Here is a 27,131-nt window from a genome sequence, read left to right on the forward strand (position 1 = left end):
TACACGGATGGGAGTGCTAAATAAGGAATAGAAGCATTTTCACACATACTGTGCTGAATACAATTTCAGTTTTCATAAAAGCAGCTTTTGCTTAAAATTCTGACAGAATTTAGCCATTAATGTTACATGCTAAACATAAGAAACAGAACTGAACTGTTGAATGCAAATTAGTTTTCTCAAAGCACGACAGTTGATACGATATACATCTGAAATCTGGAGGGAAGATCTGGATCATTTAAAAAAACTGTTAATACTTATTTTCTTTTTTAATTAATTGCTACATTCTAAATAGATTGTTATTGGCCAGTAATAACTACCAAATGGAAAATTATCAATTAATCTGAGAACACTTTCTTCAATACCTTTTTTGATATAAATTTCTATTCCATTTATTCCATTATTTTCGTGTATAATAATTACCCTTCCTGACCTTTTGGCATAACTTTAATTAAAATATTTCCTTTCCTTAACGCAATCTCACCTTTTAAATTTCTAACTACAGTTAACATAGTAGGAAAATTTGTGCATTAATAGGAAGCATTTTTTTTAATTGCACTCGCAATTATATGACGAAAAATGTCATAATTATCTATTCAATTCTCAGTCGCGTAACTATAGTTTCGGCAGCTCCAATTAGAAGAGCCTCTAAATGTTCAATATCTACATAATTTATTTTACTAATCTTCGATATCTCCTCACACCACACACGGGACTGACGTCCGATTTGCGTTTCGTTATGGGTAAAGGTATCCCCGTAACATGCCATGAAGGCATTTGGGGGCATGGAGGTAGAGCCCCATGCTTTCCATGACCTCGGCACTAGAATGAGGTGGTGTGATTGACACCACGCTCTGACCGCCTTTTACCCCCGGGAAAGACCCGGTACTCAGTTTTATAGAAGGCTGAGTGAACCTCGGGACCGTTCTGAAAGTTTGGCAACGAGAAAAAAAATTTCGTTATGGGTTAGGTGAGTTAAATGAAGGGATAGCTAGGTGATAGGCAGAGATATGTGAGAGTAGTGGGTTAGTTGAGGGGATAACCAAGAGTGAAACTTCGGTATCTCCCAACACTACACAATTCCTCGGCCTCATATCACTTAAATAATCTCCTTAACTAACCCACTAACCTTGTCACATACCTTGACTTAATGTCACTTAGCTTTGTCCTCATTTAACCCAACTAACCCAAAAAGAAACTTAAATCAGACGTCAATCTCATTTGTGGTGTGGGGCGATATCGAAGATTGGCCTAAGTGACGTGAAGTCGAAGAATATGAAAAGGTTTCAATAATTATTCAAGTACGTTTTCTCTTCCGTGTGTAGTGTGCGGAGATATCGAAGTTTCATGTTTTTAATTTCTCGTCGTTTTTTTGTATTATAACACTGATGTTGGTCCACATGAAATGACGAAGAGTTAAGAGGTCCCAATGCGAGGGAAAGAGGAGTCTCCTATTTTCCGATACTCAGCTGCCAATTCTGTTACCGCGTCTAGTAAGGCTGTGACGAGCCAACGGACGAAAGGAAAAGTAAACGCACCTATTCCATAAATAAGCAGTTTTGGTGGGAGGAAGAGCAGAGAAAAAGATTGTGTAAATACGAACATACCGGTTCCAGGGTCCAGCTTTTCCTTCTGCGGAACATATTTCCCAGTGCCATTATGGTAGTATTTTGCATCAGAGCTTAGTTACTATCACTGTAGAAATCACTTGCACAGCACAGAGGTACAGTTGTTCTGTTACACCCGCACGCGGCCATCGTGGCCAACACTAGCACGCACCATCTGAACAAACACTTTACACGCACTATGACACCTCGCACTGCCAGCACTTACACAACACTATGGAAGGCCAGGATACAGTGTGGCGTGCTTCCTGGGTTGAATGTGTGCGATGTTGGTGGGGGACCCTCACAGAGGGGGGGAGGCACATAAACACACTCCTTATTTGGCACCTCTTCAAAGAAAAAGTGTTCTTAATAGACTACTAATCTTATCAAAAACGTCCGCGAATCCACGGTAAATCAGTGTTGTGCGATAAGGTGTGCACAAGCAGCTAGTTACGGGGTATCCAAACCACTGCGAGTTATCTTACAACCCGCTGCGCACAGGCATTCCAAAGCGCGGATTGCTCAACAACTTCGACCAGATATAACTTTATATCTGAGGCTATGAAAGCAACAGATGTTCTTTCAAATCACGTGATTTTTCAGTGTTGTGTATAATTTCGTCGCCTGTGATTTACACAACGAATAAGGCGCAATTTTAACGCTGCGTGTAAGTAAAGATCGTAGGTTCGAATATCTTACTGGGTATGTAAATGCTCGTTTGTTGTCAACATGTATTCCGATGCGGCTCGGAGACATGCTTAGCCCCATGAAACAAAAATCAAACCATGCCAAGTCGTAAAAAGTCCCAACATGAATTAATGATAAACTAAAGTGACTTCCTCTTTATAGGAAGTGTAAGAATAAAAAGTTTTGCGGTGTTATAAAAAAATTATTTCCATATTTTCACGCAAATACGTTTCCTGCGTTTCTTATACTGAAGCAGGGTCATTGGCATGCCGTCTGTTTATTGTCTGTGTACAGCGATTTCTCCTAAACTAATGGAAAGATTTTGTTCATATCCAGTGATCAAAGAAATTGTTGCATATTACCGGTATTAACTGCAAACGTATGAAATATGCGATATATTTATTTTTTTTGTTGTTTTTTTTTCCTTCAAAAACTGTTGCATATCTGTTCATTGTAAACTTATGAAGAAATATGCAATATTTTTAACACAAATGTAAATTTGCGTATTTCCTCACAAATTTGCAATAAAATATGCAACAATACCTTCGAGCACAGTAGAATCCATTATCCAAGACTTATACAGTGTATTTCACTTGCCCCTTGTTATTAAGTTTTATACAATCCTACAAGTACAGAAATTCTTAACTGAAAACAGACAACCCTACATTTTATTTAGTTACCAAGAAAACTTACCACCAGTTTATACGTTAGGTTACGGCATACTGATAAATTAATAATAAATTAATATTAGGTTTATTTATTCATTTATTTATATTTATGTATTGTAAATATTTATTCACATTTTATTTCTTTTTGTTCATTTGAACTGATTAGGATACCGATATTTTAAATCCAAGATTTCGACGGCTATCAATATAATGATACTATTTATTTATTTATGGATTTGAGGGGGGTGGGATACGATGATAGAGAATGGATTAATCTATCTTAGGATAGGGACCAATGGCGGGCTTATGTGAGGGCGGCAATGAACCTCCGGGTTCCTTAAAAGCCAGTAAGTAGTAAGTATTTATTTATTTATTTATTTATTTATTTATTTATTTATTTATTTATGGATTTGAGGGGGGTGGGATATGATGATAGAGAATGGATTAATCTATCTCAGGATAGGGACCATGGCGGGCTTATGTGAGGGCGGCAATGAGCCTCTGGGTTCCTTAAAAGCCAGTAAATAAGTAGTAAGTATTTATTTATTTATTTATTTATTTATTTATTTATTTATTTATTTATAGGTACCTATTTAAGGTATTAGTATTGAAAGCACAACTGCTACCCTCGTTTTGCAGTGCATTAAAGACACCGCTGACGTAGAATAAATGAGGAAATATGTGAAATATTTCGGGGTTACCATATTAAAACAAGAGCATTAAGTAACATACCAAGTATAAGATCCGATCCCGTACATCATTATTACCCACATACCTTTATCACCTAATCTAGTATGCATGCACACTACTTCCTTCTACAATATTAAGATACGATAACGAGTATTGTGTTTATGAAATTTACTGTGGATGTTCGGTATTGCATGACTTCGTATTAACAAGCTGTAACTGAACTGGTATACAAGAAATACAATTTCAGTGTTTACAAAAAAGTAATGGGTGTATTCATTAGAAAAAAAAATCACAATAGCGATTTATAGTCCGAGAGCGATGTAGTTTCAAGGAAGATAAATATTCTTAATAGATTTCCTTCGCAAAAAATTAAATCTGAGAGGCCTGTGACGTAGAATTTCCGGTACCCAAAAGAACCTTGCCCTTGAATAAGTGGTCTCTAAGCAAAATTCGCCCGTAACAAGTTTCAGAATAGATCCAAACCAACGAAGAGAGTCGTATACTCTGCGGATCTACAGACGTATTGTATTGTATTGTTTGTGTTTTTGTTTTTGAAAGAATTTTAGATAAGGGCGCAAATAACCACAGCAGCTGACGCATCCTTTTTAAATCCCATTAACTGACACTGAAGCAAGAACTATGCCTTTATCATTATTATGCAAGACTCTCATATGTTCAAAAAATGTTATGTTTTATTTAACGACGCTCGCAACGAAGTCATAACAGCGTCGTCGGTGTGCCGGAATTTTGTCCCGCAGCAGTTCTTTTACATGCCAGTAAATCTACTGATATGAGGCTGTCGCATTTAAGCACACTTAAATGCCATCGACCTGGCCCGAGATCGAACCCGCAACCTCGGACATAGAAGGCCAGCGCTATATCAACTCCGCCAACCAGGCCGAATCTCATATGTTCAATAAAGCTTTAATAATAATATTACAATTGCACGTTCAAACGGGAGGCGGGCTAACTTCGCATGTGCTACCCAGTTTTTTTTTTTTTTTTTTTAATTTAGTACACATAATCGGCATGCTCCGTTACTCGTGGGTAACACTACATGCCTATCTAAACATTTAACTAAAAATCATTATTAAATACTTAGTCTAGCCTAACATGTCCTTTCGTTATCTATACATGATTTAGTTTCTCAAAGTCTATTGAATTTACAAATTGTATGAAACTGTTTCTATAGTTATTTATTAATCTATGTTTTCGAAACTGGCCAGTTTTCCCGTTTTAGAACAGTATTCACTAGTTTCTCTCTTTCACTCGATATCACTTGGCATTCGTAGAGGATGTGGTCCACAGTCTGGTTCCCTCTGTTGCAGGGGCACATTGGAGAATTTACTATCTTGAAGCGGTGGAGATATGATCGTTTTGCCGTGTCCTGTGACTATTGCAGTGAAGTTTGGTGTGGGCCTGATGTTTGTTTTTAATCTGTCATTGATGATTGGGAAGAACTGCTTGGTTTCTACTCCTTTTGTTGTCTGGTTCCATTGGAGTTGCCACTTTTCTGTGCTCTCTACTTTTATGCGGTGTATTATTTCCTTTCTCGGTATCTTCGTGTATATAATTTGTAGATTGTCTTGTTTTGCTGCCTCCTTAGCGAGTTCATTTCCGTAGATCCCTATGTGAGCCTTCACCCATTTTATGTGAATCGTCCATCTATCGTCTTCAAGCTGTTTGTATTTTTGTTTAATGTCGTTTATTATTACATTTCGGTTCTGGTTGCCAGTGGTAAGACATAAACCGAACCATACTAAAATTTAGGCACTTACAATGAGGAATGTGTACTTGTAAAAACCACTTATACTGTTTCCCGAATATATTGTCAAGTAGATTATAAAGAGAAGTCGACTGTGCGTTGTTGCTACGTAACAGTTTTGTTTACGTTCTGTGTCACGTAGTTCACGCGCTAAATCTGATACTGTAAGCATGTTTCGCAGTGCTGCTCGGTTCGTATACCTGTAAGGGCGAAGAACAGGTCGGAAAAGTCATAGGTTTATCACTGCTTCGATTTGACTCTCGAGTTCTAAAACTATGTCCTTTATGTTTTGTTATCGACTAAATTATTTGAAGAGTACACGGAAACAACAATCAAAGTCACAATTCTCTTGAGGGTGATATCTAATTCAGTATATTACTGCAAACTTTTGTGTTTTTCTCCTCAAAACAAGTAAAGGAGAAATTATTACCATGGATATAGTCATCCTTTCCTACTTTTTCATTAGGAACAGCAATAAATTTTGCAGTAATATACTGAATTGTGCCTTTGATTGTTTTTCCCGTGTAGGCCTACTCTTCATTCGCTTTCATGCGAACTCAAGCTTAAAAAGCTTGAAGCTATCAAGTTTCTATTTTACGTCCTTAGGATTGCGTCCACGTAAACGTATTGCGAATGGTCACATTTGATGGCATAGTTCCTAGCTTTCGTATGACAGTTATTTTTACGTGTAAGTTTTCACTATAACTGAAGCCTTAAAGACAAAATGCTATGTCGGAATGAAATAGACCTACTCGTCGCTGGCTATACTAAAATACAATGTTCTAGGATTTTACATTTCAAACTTCTGGTTTATTTATTTATTTATTTTATTGGGTTATTTTACGACGCTGTATCAACATCTAGGTTATTTAGCGTCTGAATGAAATGAAGGTGATAATGCCGGTGAAATGAGTTCGGAGTCCAGCACCGAAAGTTACCCAGCATTGCTCGTATTGGCTTGAAGGAAAACCCCGGAAAAAACCTCAACCAGGTAACTTGCCCCGATCGGGATTCGAACCCGGGCCATCTGGTTTCGTTACTCCACATGTGTGGACTCAAACTTCTGGTAATTGTGTAGAAGTTATCCATTATACCACTCTCCCACAAGTCTCTTACAGCACCGTGGGACAAAAGGGGTTATGGTTGGAGAATAGGCTTATAGTAAGTTAAACTGTATATGTATCATCCTACTTTTTCCTTCTCCTTTACAGTCTTTTTCTGACTGTAATTGTATCTACCTACTAACTTAAAGAAACTAAAAATAGACCAATCAAACTCAACCTATACAAAAAAAAATCAACCAACCTAAAACTAGCTCCAGGAAATCAAAATGAAAAAACATATACCTGAATTAAAGAAAACAAAAGTAGTGATGATGATGATGATGATGATGATGATGATGATGATGATGATGATGATGATGTAAGGTGAATCAAAACTAGCACATGTGACAGGCAGTGTCTTCTACACCATGATTTTTTAGCTGCAATCATATTGAACATTTTCAATCAATCCACATCAAATTGTAATTAAATTAATTTAGTTATCAAATCGAGGGAAAAGTTCAGGACGCAAGCCTTGTATTGGGGATCCGTGGTAACGTTAGAATAAACCCAAGTTGGTATGTGAATAGTGCGTGGTGTTTGCAATAGTTAAGGATCATTTTTAATCCTGTAAGTATGTAAATACGTAAGTACTACTTTCCCTCTACAAAACTCATAGACTGACGCTCGCAGGGGATACGTCAAACGAGACCCGATACACCTATCCAGGGATGACCGTTAGAAAACTATTTCAACTTATCTCTATGGTATCTATGGGACTGCAAAATCATGCACAGTGTTTTCCCATCTCAGCCTTTCACCTCAAGAGCATTAGTATAGCTGACGCCAGCGTTTTTTGGCGTGTCCTGGATATACAGTGCCCAGTTTGTGAGCATGTTACTAGTGTAGTTGAGAATGGTACCACTTCCTATACACGTCACATCGCCCATTTGTCAAACACGGTTGTCAGACTGACTGAGGAAAATGTAAAACACTCGTATTTAAAGTTTCCATTACTTATTTCACACGCCAAAAACGGTGACGCGGACTGTACGCACAATACCCGTACAGGTCGCAGTGCTGAAAAAGCGCCGTTCGTCTCTTTTGTATATATTAAGAAAAAGACAGAATAGCAGTTACACAATGTCTCATATAAGCTGCAGTTGACATTTTGAGCACAAACTGTGGATTAAATGCCCACGTTTGTGAGATGGGTCAGTGTTATGCCAAACAATTTTACGATCCGTCTCTTAAAACAATTAAAAGTAACAATTATTTCAAGTTAATTTATTCCAGTTCAATAGACATCCTAATAAGCAAGCATGGAAATAGAATTGCCTAATTTCAACGCACTGTTTCCCAATCTCATACTGCTTCTTTTGACACCCTGCATCAATACTAAAGTTCGCGTCTTAATAACGGAAACGCCCTGTACAAAAATTCTGTAGATATGACCTAGAGAAACAATGACTCAGGGCGGAAAAAACAGTAACTAAACCAGCTGAGACAGTGTTGCAGAAAGCGTTATTATTGCTGGAGAGATGATAAAAACTGACTCATTTTGATGATTTGGATTTGTTAAAGATAAAGAGTAATATACGAGGGAAGATCGAAAAGTAATGCACAACAACTTTTTGTGGCAATGTATTCAGTAGGTAAGCAAAACGAAATAATGCAGAAAAAAGCTACAGGTTTTACTTATTTTTCAACACAGGAACCAAGTCTCTCGACGTATTTCCCCCATCGTGACACCAGATTCAGTAAAACTCGTTCATAAAACTCAGTTTTTCTTGGCGTATAACCACCTGCGCACGACTGATTTCACTTCTTCATCCGAACCAAAGCGTTGGCCTCCCTAGAAATTTTTTCATTGGTCCGAAGAAGTGAAACTCATATGGTGCCAGGTCTGGGCTGTAGGGTGGATGACTGCCGCCTCAATGTGTCTGACATTGGGTGGAGTTGCAGCGGTCACTGGTCGGCTGGAACGTGCTTCGTCGGTAAGATAAACTCGGTCTTCTTCGAAAAACCTGCACCAACTGGAGATGTTGCTACGGTCCAGACAATCAGCACCACACACCTCCAACATTTCCCTGTGTATTTCACTGGGACTTTCTTGTTTTGCTCAGAAAAAACGGACTACACCTCGCTGCCCTTCACAAGTATACAATGCTAGCACAAGTTCCATCTTTACTCAGTAGTTACCGCTCGTTTCACCATGGTGACACATAATCGTGCCATTGCTGTCTGTAACGCAAGATTCAAACTAACTATCTGTCAACTTTGAACGTCCTAACCAAAATAGTATACTGTAAAGAAATTGTTGTGCGTTACTTTCCGATCCTCCCTAGTATAATAATAAAGGCAAGTGTAACAGCGCCGATCCAAGTTGAAAGTGGACAAGCGGGAAAAACTGTTAAAATCCTGACAGTTTACAACACGTGCCACGCAGCACGCATCACTCAGTGTTGACGCCGACTGTGAAAGGAAGTCATTTGCTCTGCTATGCTATCTAGTTCCGGGACACACTGCAACCTATTGCCTACTTGTATGCATTATATTTCTACTTTGACCGACAAAGGTCCCTGCAATCTCTCTGTAAAGAAAGACTGATCTTCTAGAGAACGCGTAAATACTCTTTGAATGTTGTGGATTTGAAGAAAGTTTGTGCTATTTGTCGGCTAAAAGTGATAGTGTATCAAGCATAAAAAATAACACTTCCGACGTATTCTTTAGTTTGAGTTTAATATAGGAGCAAAGGCAGCTCGAAACATTTGTACAGTGCACGGTAACAATGCCATTGGAGAAAGCACTGCAATAAAATGGTTCTGTCGTTTCAACACACAACACCCCGTACAAAAGTTAGTGTATTCAGACGTCTTGCGGCCGCAACTGAAGAAAAACGGCCTGAAAGATGACATCAAGTGCTGCTGCAACACAATGCAAGCCCACACTCTGCTAACATGGCGAAAGCAGCTATCCAGGAGCTTGATTGGGAGATGATTCCACATCCACCATATTCTCCCGATCTCGCCCTCAGATTTTCACCTTTTCCGTTCTCTATCCAACAATCTTCAAGGGAACTCTTTATATAACGAAGATGCTTTACAAACTTGGCTTCAGGACTTCTTTAACTCCAAAACAGCAGATTTATTCAGATGCGGAATCGAAAAACTACTTCGGCGTTTGTAGAGTGATAGACAATGTCGGAGAATGTTACTGATTAATATTGGTCTTCTATTCATTTTAAATAAAAACTTTTGTCACAGCGAAAAAACGCTACGAACTTTTGCATCAACCCGATATATCTCTGAAATCTCCTCTTAAAAGAGTGCCATAATGACAATATTTTTCTTTACTGCTTTATTTTACGACGCTTTATCAACTGCGATTGTTATCTAGCTTCCGAGTGAAATGAATATGATAATGACAGCGAAATGAGTCCAGGGTCCAGTGCCGAAAGTTAAGCAGCATTTGCTCTTAATAGGTTGAGGGAAAACCACGGAAAAAACTCAACCAAATAACTTGTCTTTTGGAACCTGGGCCCACTCGTTTCACGGTCAAATATGCTGCTACTCCACAGTGGTGAACCACAGTCTAGTATATACAGTCACGAAGCTTGAGTTGTGAGGGTGCTAGAAACAATAGACTGTGTCGGTACTATTTCGCATTGTCTGTAATGAGGCGATATTAGCGATCCTAGTGGTTAGCAACTATCTATGGATGCATATTTACTACGTATTGAGCTTCGTGACTGTATATACTAGACTGTGGGTGAACGATGATACTATATTTCTCTGTACATGCAATTTGTTTTAATATGGCAAAGTGTTCCGAGTTTCTCTAATTTTTATTTGTGGCTGTTCACTCAACTGCGAACTTTATTTTCATTTCAACCATTATTTTTAGAAATTTTCACTGTTAGTGCTTAACATAAAAGCCTCAATTTTTACAACAAAGTCAGAGATATTTATAAAAAATAGGTCTACATTTTAATTCGTTAAGTATTAATTAGTCTATTGACAAACGAATGAAGAGAAAATGCGTAGTACAAAGAAACACTGGTAAGTATTTTTCAATGCTATAATTTTGAGTGGCTAACGTTAATAATGAATCAAAATAGGAAAATTAATGTAATAATATATTTGTATACTAAAATAATATAAATAAACTGTTACCTTCTAACATTCACCTCGACATATTCGAATAGGCCTAAACTTTGTTTCTTTGTCCAGTTGTGTATTTTTCATACGGTACATCTAAGTCCAAAATGGTTATTTGTGGGAATTTGTATCAAAATTCTGCTTTTCGATTAAAATACCAGGTTATGTGTATTTTTATGACAATATGATTTCTTCGAAGGCCTGTCTTCTAAAACACTTCAATTTGCTTTTATTTCTCTTTCTACATTTTGTTTTTGCAAACGAATGAATGACATTTACAATGACATACTTAGGATTACTGTATAGTAGTAAAACTTGTAGTGTCATGAAACCTTGGCCAATTTACTTACATACTTAATGCAAATTTATCTTTGGGAAGACAATTACACAAACTGAGTAATATTATTGTTAATATAATAATTGTTATATAAGATTTATTTAAATTAAATATTACTAAAATTAAACAAATTAGTTTACGCGAACACATAATATACTAATAATTTAATGTGCTTAAATTTTTCAATTAAAACATGTTCCTTTCTTTAATTATTCTAACCTGAACATACTGGTGCTAGAACAATGTCATTCAAGTCACTAAAATTCTTTGATTAAACTACGTCCCATTCATCTTCATAATCCTCTTCAGCAGCTAGCCCAGCAGCGAGATCCTTTGCGTTTTTAAATGTGGGTACGGATTGGAACCAAGGATGAAATTCATAGGGTATAGCACCAATTATGCAAAGCCTAATAAGATTTGTCTTCTTTGCCTCAATTATGTGTAATGGCTCCTTGTACTTGACATATTTTCAGCTCCTTAGCTAGAACGTCAGCTTCCGCGTGGAAGATTCAAGTTGAAATACCGACATATTCACATGAAAATTGTAGACAAAAATTGTAGCAAAACATATCTTCTCTAAATTCTTTTGTTTTCCCTTCTATCGTTCCAGTAACATTCTTATTCATCATTAAAGAAAAACTAGGTCAAGCACTTGAGTTTGTACGGTGCAGCATTCTAAGCTAAATTATTATTATTTTTTTTTTTTATTTATTTAACAATAACATACACATAAAACAGTTACATTAAAATACCCCGAAAGAGCAAAGCTCGTGTTCGGGGACAGTTCCGTTACATAGATATACATACTTTGTAGACAAAATACTTCAGAAAGTGGTCACATAAAGATGATAATAAAAACAAATGCTGGGTAACTTTCGGTGCTGGACCTCGGATTCATTTCACCGGCATTATCACCATTTCATTCAGACGCTAAATAACCTGAGATGTTGATATAGCGTCGTAAAATAATCCAATAAAATAAAAAAAAATAATAAATTATAATAAATTTAGTAAGTAATAATACTAGTAATAGCTGAGTGAAAAAAGAGACGATGTTGAGATTGGTGAATTAATACAAAATTATTTATTATAAGTAGTATAATTAGTACAGGTCATGTTGATATAGTAAAGATAAGATAGAAAAATATACTTAGGATAGAAATAAACTTGTTTTACAATACATGGTACATAATATAAATACAGGGAAGTCTGTCATATAATTTTTTTTAATTCTGGATCTGAAAATTTCATTGCTTAAAGTAGTCAATTCTGGATGAAATTTTATTATCGAATTATATAGACGTGGACCACAATTTGAACTGTGTAGTAAAGCAGCAGATGTGAAACATTTAGGTTCAACTAATTTAAGAATTTCATTTCGTCTTGTATTATGATCATGTGGCTGAGCTACAAAATTCATTCTATTATTATGATAGAATTTCATTAAAGAGTAGGCCTATTTATAAATTTGGTCGATTCTAAAAACATTCAATTCGGAATGGATCAAATTTGTTGGATAATCCAGTCGCCTTTTCAAACAAATTTTGATTATACGTTTTTGCAACATAATTAGAGGAAGAAGAGCAGTTTTTGTAATGCTCCCCATCCAGTTATACCATATTGGATAACAGATTCAACTATAGCCAAATAAACCAAACGTAATACATGAGTAGGTAAGTAATGGCGAAGGTTACAAATTTGTAAATTGTTTTACGGATCCTGTTACATAAAAAGGTGATTTGTCTATCCCATTTCAAGTGCTGATCAACAATAATTCCCAGATATTTCACATCTACAGATACTTTCAGGCAAGGGCATTTACAGGTTGTAGAGAGTTTACAAAATGAGTTGTGGATTATTAATTTTAAATGAGAAAGTGATTTCAATTTGTTCAATCCAGAGACTGTTAAAGAAAATGGCACCAAAGTAGTTTTAGTTACATTTAGAGATAGCATATTTGCATCAAGCCAGTTTTTGATCAAATTTATACCTACATTGGCATGTTTATAAGTGTCTTCCCAAGTTAAACCTCTGAAAATCACCAATTATGCTATCAATTTTTGTAAAACAGCTCAAATTATCATTCTATTCCATTAACACACGCCTCGCGGGCCAAAAAAGCTATTCGTTTCTGCACAATATCATACGAATTAAGATTTAAAACTACAGATGTGGCAAAAGTATTAAAATATTTTGACGTGAAACATCTATAACGCGACTTACATGGAGAGAAAAATTGTAATGTTTTGGCATGAAAGGTTTTCTGTAAAGTCTAACGTTACTCGTGGTACCATGGAAACAGAAGTATAAAATGAACTCCGTGCCTCGTGATTTTCTACACGTGGTCCGTTTCGCTTCATATCCTCGATGTTTCCATACGTCTCATCCCGCTCCATTATCTAATTACTGTACTCATCCCTCTTGTGATAGTATTTATTTCACCCTTAAAACCATCCTTACAGAACCTAAAATGGCACACCAAAAATTAGACGTTTCAAGCAATCCAAAGGATTTCATAAATCCCCTGTCACTTTTTATTTAGCATTACTGCTATACAGGGTGATTCACGAGGATTTACCGCCACATACGGAACATATTTCCGAAGACGTTCTGAGCAAAACAATGTCAAACATACGATGAAAGAGTAATGGAACGGAGAAAAATTCTCTCCGGCGCCGGGATTTGAACCCGGGTTTTCAGCTCTACGTGCTGATGCTTTATCCACTAAGCCACACCGGATACAACCCCGGCGCCGAATAGAATCGTCTCAGATTAAGCTCCAACTCTTGGGTTCCCTCTAGTGGCCGCCCTCTGCACTACGTCATAATGTCTTTCATCGTATGATGACGCAGAATATCTGCATGGAAATATCATATTATGTACTACGGTACATTAAAATAATATATATGATATGCGTAAATCACTTCGTGATTTAAGACGTCGCTTATTCCGTCGGATCCCGGCCAACTAGTCACTCATAACGAGTGCACCTCAGCACATGTGTGGACTTCGGTCCTACGTTCATAGACATCTATGACGTAGTGCAGAGGGCGGCCACTAGAGGGAACCCAAGAGTTGGAGCTTAATCTGAGACGATTTTATTCGGCGCCGGGGTTGTATCCGGTGTGGCTTAGTGGATAAAGCATCAGCACGTAGAGCTGAAAACCCGGGTTCAAATCCGGCGCCGGAGAGAATTTTTATCCGTTCCATTACTCTTTCATCGTATGATGACGCAGAATATCTGCATGGAAATATCATATGTACTTCGGTACATTAAAATAATATAAATGTCAAACATGTGTCCTAATCCTAATACTTTCAGAGTTACACTAATTTGAAGTTGTTTGTAAAATATTATTTTTTAGTTTTAACGGTAAAGGAATATTACAGATGAAGAATGAACTATTCAGGAGAATCATTTCTTTAATTAGCTAGTATTCTGAATTACTATGATGTATCGAAGTACATTTGTACAATTGTTTGGCCTATTCCACATGAATATACATTCAGTTTGTTATCAAAGCATTTGAAAGCACCATAACATTTACAAGAGAATATTAATCATTTATGCTGAATCAAACTTCTATTTGTATGTAAAACTGAATGGAGATTTCAAATATGTAACATTTAATATAGAGTACCATTTAAAAAAGTGTTATTTTTTGCCACACACTGTACATGAATGTGAGACCACAGCCATAAGTTTTAGTCAGATATCTCCAACAATTTTTGTTTTTGGTATTTTATTCATAAAATGGATAGGCCTATTAAAGAGTTATTAGCAATGTTCCATACTTAATTAACACATTGTGTATCACAATGTTAAAAAATAAGGCCTCTTGTGAGAGATTTTAGGATTTTTGCGTCGAAGCAGAGACGCAATCATCTGTAAAAATGTCTCACCATTTAAAATTGTAATCAGGTGCATTGTTTATGACATAATACCACAGCAATGTAACCCAGAAATGCACCAACTTCAACTTTGATAAGACTAACCCTATCCACGTAGCGAGACTGGTAAATAATTTTACTGGTCTTATCGTGCCAGAGTTCGTATATATATTTAAGATACCAGTTGACATAGTCGATTTATTTCGTTGTTATTGGGGTTAACATTAACAATGTGAAATAACGCATAGCCTATTTATGACAACTTCAGAAAATATACATTGGGTTTGTCGCGATATCCATAACGGTTCAAAGCACATATCTGACGCCGAGCTAAATGAAGGTCATGGGCTATGTCCCAGCGTTCGTCACCGATGTCTATCGCCTATCTAATGTGTCATCTTCTGCGGAAGCCAGAGGTAGCGCTGACATCACGTTATGGGAGTCCCATTTTGTAATTGTCCCGGATCAGAAGGGGGGAAAAAATCCTTGTTACGAAGATAAAACATACGTAGCTACAGCTGAAGTCATTATAGGCAGATTCAGGCAGATAACGGACTATTTTAATGAACGGGCTATTCCATCTCAAACTCTCCGAAATATAGAGAAAATTGACCTTGCAATTTTTAAATACAATGAAACTTTTTCTGTCCGTAGACAACTATGATACAATGCTTTGTGCAAAGTTTGAGGCATCAGAACTTCATAGTGGTTAGATTAAAAATATTTTAATTTATCGTATTTTCATAAAAATTAGCAACTTTAAAATGTTGTGGCTCCGAAACCCTTTCACCCAATGATCAAAATCATGGTTTATTTTGATGCTGAAAAGTTAAAGTTTACATTGACATGTAAACAGTTTTTCTTACTTTTTATGGAAATGGAGAAATTTAGATTTTTCTTAATTAAGACACCTTTGCCCACGAAAAAATATTTTTAAAATATATGGTTAGATTCCGCATTGAAAGTACAAATAAACACGTATTTTTAGTGGTGCAACATTAATAAGAAAGTATTTAAAAATCAAATAAAGAAAATAAATAGTACGCGCGTGAGCTAACCAGCTGACTGTGAGGCGGGAGCTAGCCTAGGCAAGCAAGGCCAGGAAACATGAACACGTGATGTTTCGCCTAGTAGCGCATAGCTGGGCTAGCTTTATCACAGGTTTCCATAAACACAGGAGTAAAATGACGCCCAATGCTCGCTTATCTTCATCTCTCGGCCAGTGTGCGCTGTGTTGCGCCTTTCAAGTCTAGGCGTGTGAAAATAATTTATTTAATACCCCCGAAACTTATTGCCGTGACACTAAGCAAACAATGCCGAATCCCTCTTAATAATGCAAGGTTTTTTCTCAATTTTTTTTTTTTTTTTTTTACATTTTTACAGATGGGCAAAAAGCTTAAAAGTAAGTAAAATCAGATTATCTGTCTCTCTGTATACAATAAAAATGATTACTTCTTATCATAACCTACCAAATGTCAGCTTCAAAATGAGCTCTCGTTCAATGTTCTGCAGTAAATGGTTCCAGAGTTCTGAGCGCTGAAAGAGGCTTGTTTTTATAAAATACGCCAAATTTGTCGCTCAACAACACGAAAACCGTTTGACTTTCAATAGTATATTTTTGCAAATGCACTCTCCTCAGCACCTTGTATAAATAGGGAAAAAATTGGAGTATAAAAAAAATTCGAGGTTTTTTTACTGATCGATTTCATATGGAATAGTCCGAACGTACTATTCGTAGCATAGTTGGGGGGAGAGGATAAACTGCGATCGTATTCTGTTAGCAATACAAAGTAATTTAGCCACCATGGAGAGATGGAGCGGTGCACAACGTGCTTCGAAATTAAAAGCTTTTACAAGAGACAGTTCTGAGGCTGCTAGACGTGAATTTCATCGTAATTTTAATTTATGGCGCCACGATCCCGTCCCACCGGTCTATTCATGCAACCAAGTCTTAATTTCTAACAACGAAAATAATGTACAAAAGGCAATAGTGTGAAATGCTTATTATTTGGATTAATGAATGCATCAGAAGAGTTGCAACGATTTCCGAAATAGTAATATGCGTTACAAGAGCGGTATGTTGACGTTTTCATGGTCGAGGAAAAGATTGAAAAAGCGAAACGTAGTTGAGCTTTTTTAATTTCCGAGAACATGAAAACAAACATACCGCTCGTGTATCGTACATTATTTTGTGCGAAAATCGTTTATTACATACCCGAAAGACGAATTTCTAATTAGTTGCAATGAAATCTCCATCTTGGTTTCTGTTTAATGACGGCAACTTCGGAAAACCAAAATATCTTTCTTCAACATTGTTGCTATAAAATGTTTTCTGTGTTTACTATACTCCAGCAGGCCGTGATATACGTCTGTCTTTTTTTTCCCCCAGTCTATAAATGCGAACTTAAAACAAACGGTAAGGTTATGTAATGATTTATTTTTCATTTTAATATTTTAACAATATTATTTATCTAACATAATGCAGTAATAACATCCGCATCTGGAATCTTGTTGATTTTTCACGGCTTCCTTAATGTTACTTGTATCAGGAATGCAATAAGTTTCGTGGAGTAGTAGACTTTACTTAATTTTTGCAAATATTTAAAAACAATAATTAACATTGCAATATAGGTGAAATTGCAGCGGTAAGTTTCTAATTTATAATTATTACTATGTTAAACGTCTCTAAAAATAATATGTTAAAAGCCTAAAGCAGTAAAATGAATGTCGCGCTTAAGCGGTAAGAAGAGGGAAATTGTTATGTGTGTTACGTTGGGAATATTGAATGTGGTATTTCACACTTACCGCGTATTGGTTCTGTGCGGAAAACAAGCAAATACGCACGATCTCGCACAAAAGACGTCAATTCAAGGGTGAGACGTTAAAATCTCTAACGACAAAGCCTCGCAGAAAATATTAATTTCTTGGCACATATTAAAAACCTGATGAGAAGTCTCAAACTCTGTTACAGGTGGGCGTCCCTGGGAGACGTAGTGGAAAAGAGAAAGAGAAAAATGAGACAAGTTAGGTAGAACTCTCTGTCAAAGCAGTGTTCGCAGTACCTATACAAATTAGGTAACTTGTTCATATTAACCTTAGGCAAGATTGAAGATTGTAATTGGAATTATTGGGAAGGAGAAGTGAAGCAAGCTTCTGGAAATTCAGAAAGCAGTCCACCTTAAGATGAACTCACTTTAAGTTTCAAGAGGAAGATGCGAGGCAATGTAGCATGATGGCAAATCGCCAGGCACATTTCATGAACATGCCTCAATCAATTGCATTTCATTACAGCTGTGGATGCCGAGTGAAAAGAGAGCTGCTATGCACATCATTAGTTACTGCTACTGCAGTATTTTGAATACTAAATATGGAAGGAATGCAACTACTTGGCATTTAGGTCCTTAAACTATGCAAGTAATACAAAAATGAGAATGTATGCCTTCGCATAAAAGTGCTGTCAATTTCAGAATAATTATCTTATATTTAAAAAATAATAAATGTAACACTGTATTTCATTTATTTCATTACGATTTTCCTTCTCACGTATTCTTTTTTCGAGGGGGAGTTCCTGGTTTCTTTGTACCATGTAAAATAAATACTGCTATCCCATTAGTATTATATTGTTTATTAGAAGTTTTTGGATCAAAAGTTAGCGATTAAAACCAGCCAGTGGGCAATGGATTCCAAACGAAAATGTCCTAAGCATGGCTTCCTCCAGAAGAGAAGTAAAAGTTGTGGGTAATGCGAGATAAATTTATTTGCTGAAAATGAGTTCCAGGCAAAATTTTTCGGTCATTTCTCGCCCAAGTAAAAATCTGGGGGTAGCTCAATGACCCTGTACAATGACGTAACTGGACGTGAATTTGTCCCATTCTTTCCACCTACTAATCCATCCAGCCTCCTTACAGAAGTTACGTCTGGTGACTGCAGCACTTAGATGGTCTTTCTGTATTTATTTAAACAGTTTATCTGTATTTCGGAAAGTTATGTGATAATCTAAAACAGGCTCTTCCCCTTCTGGTTAAAATATGATTAGAGATACCTAGTTTTTGCAAACCACGGATTCGCAAAATAGGATAAAGAAAAACAAATTTTATGTTTCATGTCCTTTTCGGGTAAATTATCGTAAGTTTAAACTCGCTAAATAACGCAGAGAGAGAGAGTGAGTGAGTGAGTGTGTGTGTGTGTGTGTGTGTGTGTGTGTGTGTGTGTGTGTGTGCGCGCGCGCGCGCGTGTAGCCCAATGAAATCAACCGGTAGAGCCAGCAGAGAACTTGGACTACTGCAAACAACTGTCTGGTGTGTGTTGAGACACCGATTAACTGTACAAATCATACCGCCTAACTGGTACGTGCTCTCTGCGCAAACAACAAGGCAAAGCATATAGAATTTTGTGACAGTATGCTCCAAAACATGGAAGACGACATTTATTTGCCTCGTGTAATTTTTAGTGATGAAGTGACGTTCCACCAAGTAGGAAAGTCAACACATTGTTCGCATATTGATCCAGGACAAAATTCGTCCAGAATATTCCTAGGTTTAACATATTTTAATCCCACATATCCCCGGATTTTCAGTGTTAATTACTATAATTTTATGAAAATGCTGTTTGAATATCTCAATGCCTGGGTTATTTATACAAAAGATAAAATATCTATGGAATATACTGTAGGCCTAGATTGCTAAGATCACCTCCAGAAAGAAAAAAATTTAAAGAGAGAGTTCCTTGAAGAAATATGTGACTTCAGAGAAAATAACGAAGTGAAATAAAGAAAATACTATTCATTGCTCAAAATGCAGTGATTTCTTTTCTCTCAGAAAATGATTCCCAATGCCCGACTCCAGAAGTTGGACTACCTCTGCCTCTTCCTGGAAGTTATGCTTTAACGGAGAGTTTTTTCCTTCATTGAACATCATGTGAACATTCCAAAAATCCATAATCAGTTTAGAAACAATTCGAGCCATGCTTTCTATCTTAACTAACTTCAACATGACCTGTCAGGAATTTGCTGCAAAATTGGGATTCAGAGGAGATCTGCTTACGAACTTCACTTTTCTGAAAAATACTACCGTAATAGATTAAGTTTAAATAGTAGTTAAGTACATATAATGAATATTTAGTGTGTAAACAAAATAAATATTTTAATTTTCTAAAGTGTATAACCTAAAACATTGAAATAAGGCTGTAATATTGAAATAAGACGCTGATTAGAAAAACAAACGAACAAAACAAATACCTTTGAAAAGTCTAATGATTCAGTTTACGAGGATCAAGAACGAAACAATCAAAGCTACGCTGCTACTCTGGCAAACAGGCATGCTGGTCATATCTAATGATTGCCAGCTGATATTTATTTACCATTCTGTATCTATCTTATCACATTTTATTTTAGTTTACAAACCAGACTAGGGCACGAGATAATTTCTTCCATTTATTTGCTGTATGTTCTAATTCTTATTTTGAGTGGATGTTTACATGAACGACATTAAAATGTCAAGAACGAACTCACTGTCTCATATCTCTTGCGGTAGCCAGACCACACCCTTTTACTAAAAGTCTAACTATTCTTTCACAGCAGCCAAATCCTGCATAGAAAGGAAAATTAATTCAGCATTTACTTACTTACAAATGGCTTTTAAGGAACCTGCAGGTTCATTGCCGCCCTCACATAAGCCCGCTATTGGTCCCTATCCTGTGCAAGATTAATCCACTCTCTATCATCATATCCCACCTTCCTCAAATCCAATTCAATATTATCCTCCCATCTACGTCTCTGCCTCCCCAAAGGTCTTTTTCCCTCTGGTTTCCCAACTAACACTCTATATGCATTTCTGGATTTGCCCATACATGCTACATGCCCTGCCCATCTCAAACGTCTGTATTTAATGTTCCTAATTATGTCAGGTGAAGAATACAATGCATGCAGTTCTGCGTTGTGTAACTTTCTCCATTCTTCTGTAACTTCATCCCTTTTAGCCCTAAATATTTTCCTAAGAATCTTATTCTCAAACACCCTTAATCTCTGTTCCTCTCTCAAAGTAAGAGTCTTAAGTTTCACAATCATACAGAACAGCCAGTAATATAACTATTATAAATTCCAACTTTCAGATTTTTTGAAAACAGACTAGATAATAAAAGCTTCTGAACCGAATAATAACAGGAATTTCCCATATTTATTCTGCATTTAATTTCCTCCAGCGTCATTTATATTTGTTACTATTGCTCCAAGATATTTGAATTTTTCCACCTCTTCCAAAGATAAATCTCCAATTCTTTTATTTCCATTTCGTGGAATATTCTGGTCACCAGACATAATCATATACTTTGTCTTTTCGAGGTTTACTTCCAAACCTATCGCTTTACTTGCTTCAAGTAAAATTTCCGTGTTTTCCCTAATCGTTTTTCTCCTAACATATTCACGTCATCTGCATAGACAAGAAGCTGATGTAACCCATTCGGCTGATTTTATTCTTATATGAACAAAGATTCCTGTTCCTAATTAGCGATTATTGTTTCCCTCCCCATAATGCAACAAGTAATCTCCTATTTGTGATATGCCATTCCCATTTAATCTAACCTCTTGTACTCCCACGAAGTCTATTCTGTATCTAGCTAGTTCTTTTGTTACTAATGTTACCCCACTCATTTTATAAAGACTAGTTACGTTCCAAGTTCCAAATCTCATAAACTTATTTCTTTGCTGTGGTCGTGCAAGAGAATGTTCCATCCCGAGGCTTATTGTAAGGTTTCGTAACAAGCTGTTTTTTACAGTGATGGGTTGTTAGCCCTTCGCCCAACCCCTAAGCTGGAGGACCACCCCTTATCGGCTGTCCGCGACTGCTTATTCAATATATTCGCAGCTACCCTCCATATCTGGAGGCCGTCTTCTCTATCCGCAACCTGAGGACGTGCCATGCCATGGTGACAGGGACCCACAATATATGGCCTGAAAACTACTAATATACAAAAATAATGCTTCTACAAAACAGTACAACAATCTTTATATTATCATACACAGGTTAATCAATTATTACTCTTGGTAACTTACATTACATTTGAAAAAAAAAAAAAAGATTCTACACATAAGAAAACACAAAAATCTGCTCTGTTTTAAATTCTGATATAGTTAAACTTCTATACATAATGTTAGAAACTCTGAGAAGTACTTTGACACATATAAAGGTTTTAAGGCCTAAAATTATAAAATTACAAGCAAATATTCATATAGTTATTCAAGTTACCTATATTGCATGATCAAACTAAAAATAACCATGACAATTTACAACAGCAGATTCAACTTTATGATTATATTGTCTTTAGTGTAATATACTTCATCCTTACTTTGGGGGCACTTTCACTGTTCATCATGTTTCATCACGACTGCAATCTTAAAGTAACATTTACAAGTTCAATTACAATCCCCAGAAAATGCACACAATCATTACCTTCAAAATTCTCTCCTTGTTTCTCTACCCTATCATTCTTCTTTGTTTCTGATGATGTGGTATGGCCAGTTATTTCTTTATTATAGAGAGCTAAGTGTTGGCAATATTTATAAAGAGTTTGCAATTCTTGACTAAAGTTGAAGATTTAGTATTCTGCTTGTTTGAAGAATGTGTTCTTCATCCATGAGAATGGCTTTCACCCTAGAAATAAGTTTATTGCTTCTACAAAATTAGTTGCATTATTAACTACATACTTTCTGCCTCTTACAACAGACTAAACTTCATATTTGATAGCTCCACTAATTCTTAAAAAAAAAAATAAAAATAATAATAATAATAATAATAATAATAATAATAATAATAATAATAATAATAATAATATAGTAAATTAAAAAAAAAGTGTAACTTCCAACATAGACAGGCCTTTTCCATTTGATGTTGCAAACTACTTTCAGGTTGCCACATTATTTTTTAAATTATTCAGAAAACCAGATGCCAAAACAAAAGAATGAGATGTTCCTAGATCCTAAATTGTGGCAGTAAAGATTCCGCTGCCAGTAATCATTCTGAATTTTATCTTGAGCAACGCAGGTGTAATTTACAGAGAAGGCAACTTGCATCATTGCTGGTTTTGGAGTGAAAGAGCTCCAAAAATGTATGTTCTATGTTCTGTGATCTGCTAGATCCTATAAGATTCTTTCTTCCTGAACTTTCAAAAGCCTGCCATACAAACAACAAATTTGTTTTTCTCCAATCATTTTGTTATTTTGCACTAAATATGGGATATGCTTATTTCAGTGAGAAGAGTAGATGTCTTAGTTGTACCATCTTCTTACCACGGCCATCTCTTAAAAGTTGTAACATCTCTATCCATCCCATGCCTTTCTCTGCTGATGTCATCCTTTCATACAACTTATGTACAGCATTGTAGTGAAATGAAAATCTTCTGAATATGGCGAGAACCAATAGCAGATTGCTATAACATAGTACTAATGCTGTTCCATACCAGAGAAAGACAGAGAGACAAAAAGAGGGAGAGAAATCAGTTTCCTGTTGCATTGTCACACGAACATTATGCTAAGGTCTGCAGATATTATATTTATAATTGTGCAGAGGGAAAGTTTCAGCTAAAATTATTTTTTAAGCATACTTAGAATTTCATTGTGTTTATACTTGCCAAGCACTAAGCTTACTTGTTTCCCTTGACAGTGATACTTCTTGATTAGGCAACAACCCACTCCTCTGATTTGCAGGCGCCTGAAGCCACTGAAGGTCACATGCAGGAGGTTTGCTTCGAAATAATTGTTTCAGCACTTAATGCTGTTGCTCTAGGAGACCTTATTATGAGTAAAGTTTCAACAAAAGTATGGTAAAATCTTCTGATAATACACTTTTTTTTTTCTGGAGAAAACTGAAAACGAAAGTTTTGCTTTGGCTGTCATTTTCCCTAAAATGGACATACTTTTGTACAATCGTGAGGCAGAACTTGGAGTATTTGCTTTATGATCAGAAGATGTTCTTTCTGTTGCGTCCTATACTTTCAACTCTTTCCCTCATTTGTCGTTTTTGCTTCATTCTTTTTTTATTTGCATTGCTCAAATGGTTTTCCTTTTCTTTCTTTTTCTCCCGCATTTTTCCATTGCTTCCTCGTGTCTTATTTTGAATTTCTCAGATTTAGTCTCATCCTCTACTTTCTTTTCCTCTTTCTCCTCCTCAGCTTCTTAGCTGCAGTCAGTGGCATGCTGAAACAAATTGCACCATACTATGAATGGCAATCATCATGGTAATAATTTAGACCTCTAAGAAAAAAATATTTTTCAAAAATTGTATCTAACATGCAACATTAATTCTACGTGAATGAGTGAATGACATTAATTTATTAAATTTAGACTTGTTACACTATACAGTGGTTTAAATTTGGGTAACCATGGTTGTAGCAATATTGTAACTCATGGTTAGATGAAATAAACTTTACAATACCCACAAGAAGTTACAAGATATAAGTGAGTTCTATAGCTCTAACAAATACTGACATTTATGTCAAGGAGAAAATGAAAGATATGTTTTCTTTTACTATAGTATATATGTGAACTTCAATAAAATTGATGTTTGGTAACTGAGGTTACATATTTCAGATTATTGTATAAGTACATATTGTTCATTTATAACACATAAATGTGTAGGTCTTGTTCCAGAAGTATCATAAGCATAAGAAGAAAGAATTTCTTTCAATTACTATAAAACACACCAGAATTTTAATATTATTATTTTGTTTTCTTACCTTGAAATTGATCAAATTTGCACCCTGAAAAACATCGTGTGCTCTTCAAAAGTATAAGCTCTAGAAGTAAACAGCTGGTTTTAGAGAGGAAAATCAATATCGCCAACATAACTTGGTGTCTGATGAAGGCTTATTTGAAAAAAATATATTTCCCAAAGCAACTTTTATTTTTATAAAATTTCCTGACATGAAATGACTGTATACGTAGATGAAACTCTAAAACACTGAATGCAAAAAGAAGAGGAAAATGGTGTTATCTTGAGATTGTCCAATGTTTCCAGAGAGATGAAACAAAATTTCTGGAGAAATATGTTAATATAGACGAAACAAAACTATTATCTTCTGATTCTCCAAAAATGTTTTGAGCACAGAAATCAGCTGGGAAAGTTATAGCTTCAGATTTTTTATGTATAAGCAGATATCTTGGTTGATTTCCTGGAATATAATATCACTATCAATAATGATTTTTATTCTAACCATCTAAAGCCATTATAGTATAACAAGTTCAAGAGGGAAGGGAAGTTGAACAAAGGAGTCGTCTTTCAACAGGGCAATTGCAACTCAAGTAACATTGCAAGACTTGGGTTTGGACTGTACCAGACTTGATTCCAGCAGACTATTTTTTGTTTCCAAATCTCAAATAGGACTTGCAAAGAAGAAAATTCGAGATAATGATGTAATGGAAGTAGTGAGTTCCAGTCAAAAAGTTCTTAACATTGTCTGAGGGGGATAAATAGTAATATGCGTTACAAGAGCGGTATGTTGAAGTTTTCATGTTCGAGGAGAAGTTTGAAAAAGCAAAATGTAGTTGAGCTTTTTTAATTTCCGAGAATTGAAAAAAAACATACCGCTCGTGTATCGTACATTATTTTGTGCGAAGATCGTTTATTACATACCTGAAAGAGAATTTCTAATTAGTTGCAATGAAATCTCCATCTTGGTTTCTGTTCAATGACGGCAAATTTGTAAAACAAAAATATCTATCTTCAACATTGTTGCTTTAAAATGTTTTCTGTGTTTACTATACTCCAGCAAGCCGTGATATACATCTGTCTTCCCCCCCCCCAGTCCATAAATGCGAACTTAAAACAAACGGTAAGGTTATGTAATGATTTATTTTTCATTTTAATATTTTAACAATATTATTTATATAAAATATTGCAGTAATAACATCGGCATCTGGAATCTTGTTGATTTTTTCACGGCTTCCTTAATGTTACTTGCATCACGAATCCAGTAACTTTAGTGGAGTTGTAGAGTTTACTTAATTTTTGCAAATATTTAAAAACAATAATTAACAGTGCAATTTAGGTGAAATTGCAGTGGTAAGTTTCCAATTCATAATTATTACTATACTGAACGTCTCTAAAAATAATATGTTAGAAGCCTAAAGCAGTAAAATCAATATGTCACTTAAGCGGTAAGAAGAGGGAAATTGTTATGTGTGTTAGGTTGGGAATACTGAATGTGGAATCTTAGACTTACCGCGGATTGGTTTTGTGCGGAAACCAAGCAAATACGCACGATCTCGCACAAAAGCTTTTGAATCATGTCAGTAAATGTACTGTACTGAAAGTGTATTACACTACACCGAAATCTTTCCATTCTTCCTGTAAGGAGTTACAAATTTATCAACTCTTCTTGGTAAGAAGTTTCTGATAGCCTATAAAGAATTACTTGAAATGAGCATAGAATAAGAAATACAGAACAGAGTTGAATAAGTCAATGTTAAACATTTCAAAATATGCGTCTGTAACCTTCTGAAGAACTAATCTGATATTTATCCAACAGTGGCAGCTTCTGGCCTGGTTGTGCAACCACCACCTTCATTATATTCATTTAACTAAATCGAGATTGAAATGTTACTTCTCCCAGTAGCATTTAAATTAATGCTTTTTGAGCAGCAATTCGTTTAACAGTGACACAACATTCATTTTTATTCAGTCCAACAAGGTGCGGCTATTGCTCTGCCATCTAGCTAACGACAAGAATTCTCACTCGTTTCTCGAGGATATGCATCTAGCACAGTAATTTCACAAATCTGTTAAGTTGTGTATTGTTAGTGTGGTAATAGTCAGCATACAACACCTAGTAACACCTGATCCCGTACATCAGTGGTCGGAAACGAATGTCATAAAATGCAACCCACAATACACAGCAAAGGGTAAGGTAGAAGGAGGAGGATACTGAAACTCGTTAACATTGAATGAACAAGTGATGGCTAAGGGAAGGGAGATCATGCCTTACTTCTCCGCCCTGCTTGTGTATTAAGGGGTTGATTCACGAGTCACGAAATGCCGACCACTGCTGTACCTAGTTATGTTTTATACATAATTTCATTGTAAAAATGAATTCCTTCCCTCATATTTTGTTACTTATTTCTTTTTGTTGGCATTAATTCTATATGGTTTCAAGATCGTTTACAGGATGTAAAATTTAGAATCTATTAATTGCAACCATCTATAAATTAAATTAAGAACCACCATTTGTAAAATAAAAATTGCCAAACATTCATCATATTCATTAATCTCTATCAAAAATATGTCAAACATATAGCTTA

At 35.9% G+C, this 27,131-nt stretch overlaps 1 protein-coding gene across 5 annotated transcripts in view; it reads right to left on the bottom strand.

The window, feature by feature from the left end:
• wrd (Protein phosphatase regulatory B subunit well-rounded) overlaps positions 1 to 27,131 on the bottom strand; it is a 309,843-nt gene that overhangs the window by 273,360 nt on the left and 9,352 nt on the right. Inside the window, exon 1 of one of the 5 annotated variants that reach the window (XM_069819095.1) lies at positions 1,605 to 2,065. The exons of the other annotated variants lie outside the window; for them this stretch is intronic. Within the exon in view, the coding sequence (XP_069675196.1) occupies positions 1,605 to 1,673 (69 nt within the window). The 5' untranslated portion in view covers positions 1,674 to 2,065. Of the gene's footprint in view, positions 1 to 1,604; positions 2,066 to 27,131 lie in introns of those variants that run through there. 5 annotated transcript variants of the gene reach the window in all.

The sequence above is a fragment of the Periplaneta americana genome, chromosome 2 (assembly GCF_040183065.1).
Source record: "Periplaneta americana isolate PAMFEO1 chromosome 2, P.americana_PAMFEO1_priV1, whole genome shotgun sequence".
Lineage (NCBI taxonomy): Eukaryota > Metazoa > Arthropoda > Insecta > Blattodea > Blattidae > Periplaneta > Periplaneta americana.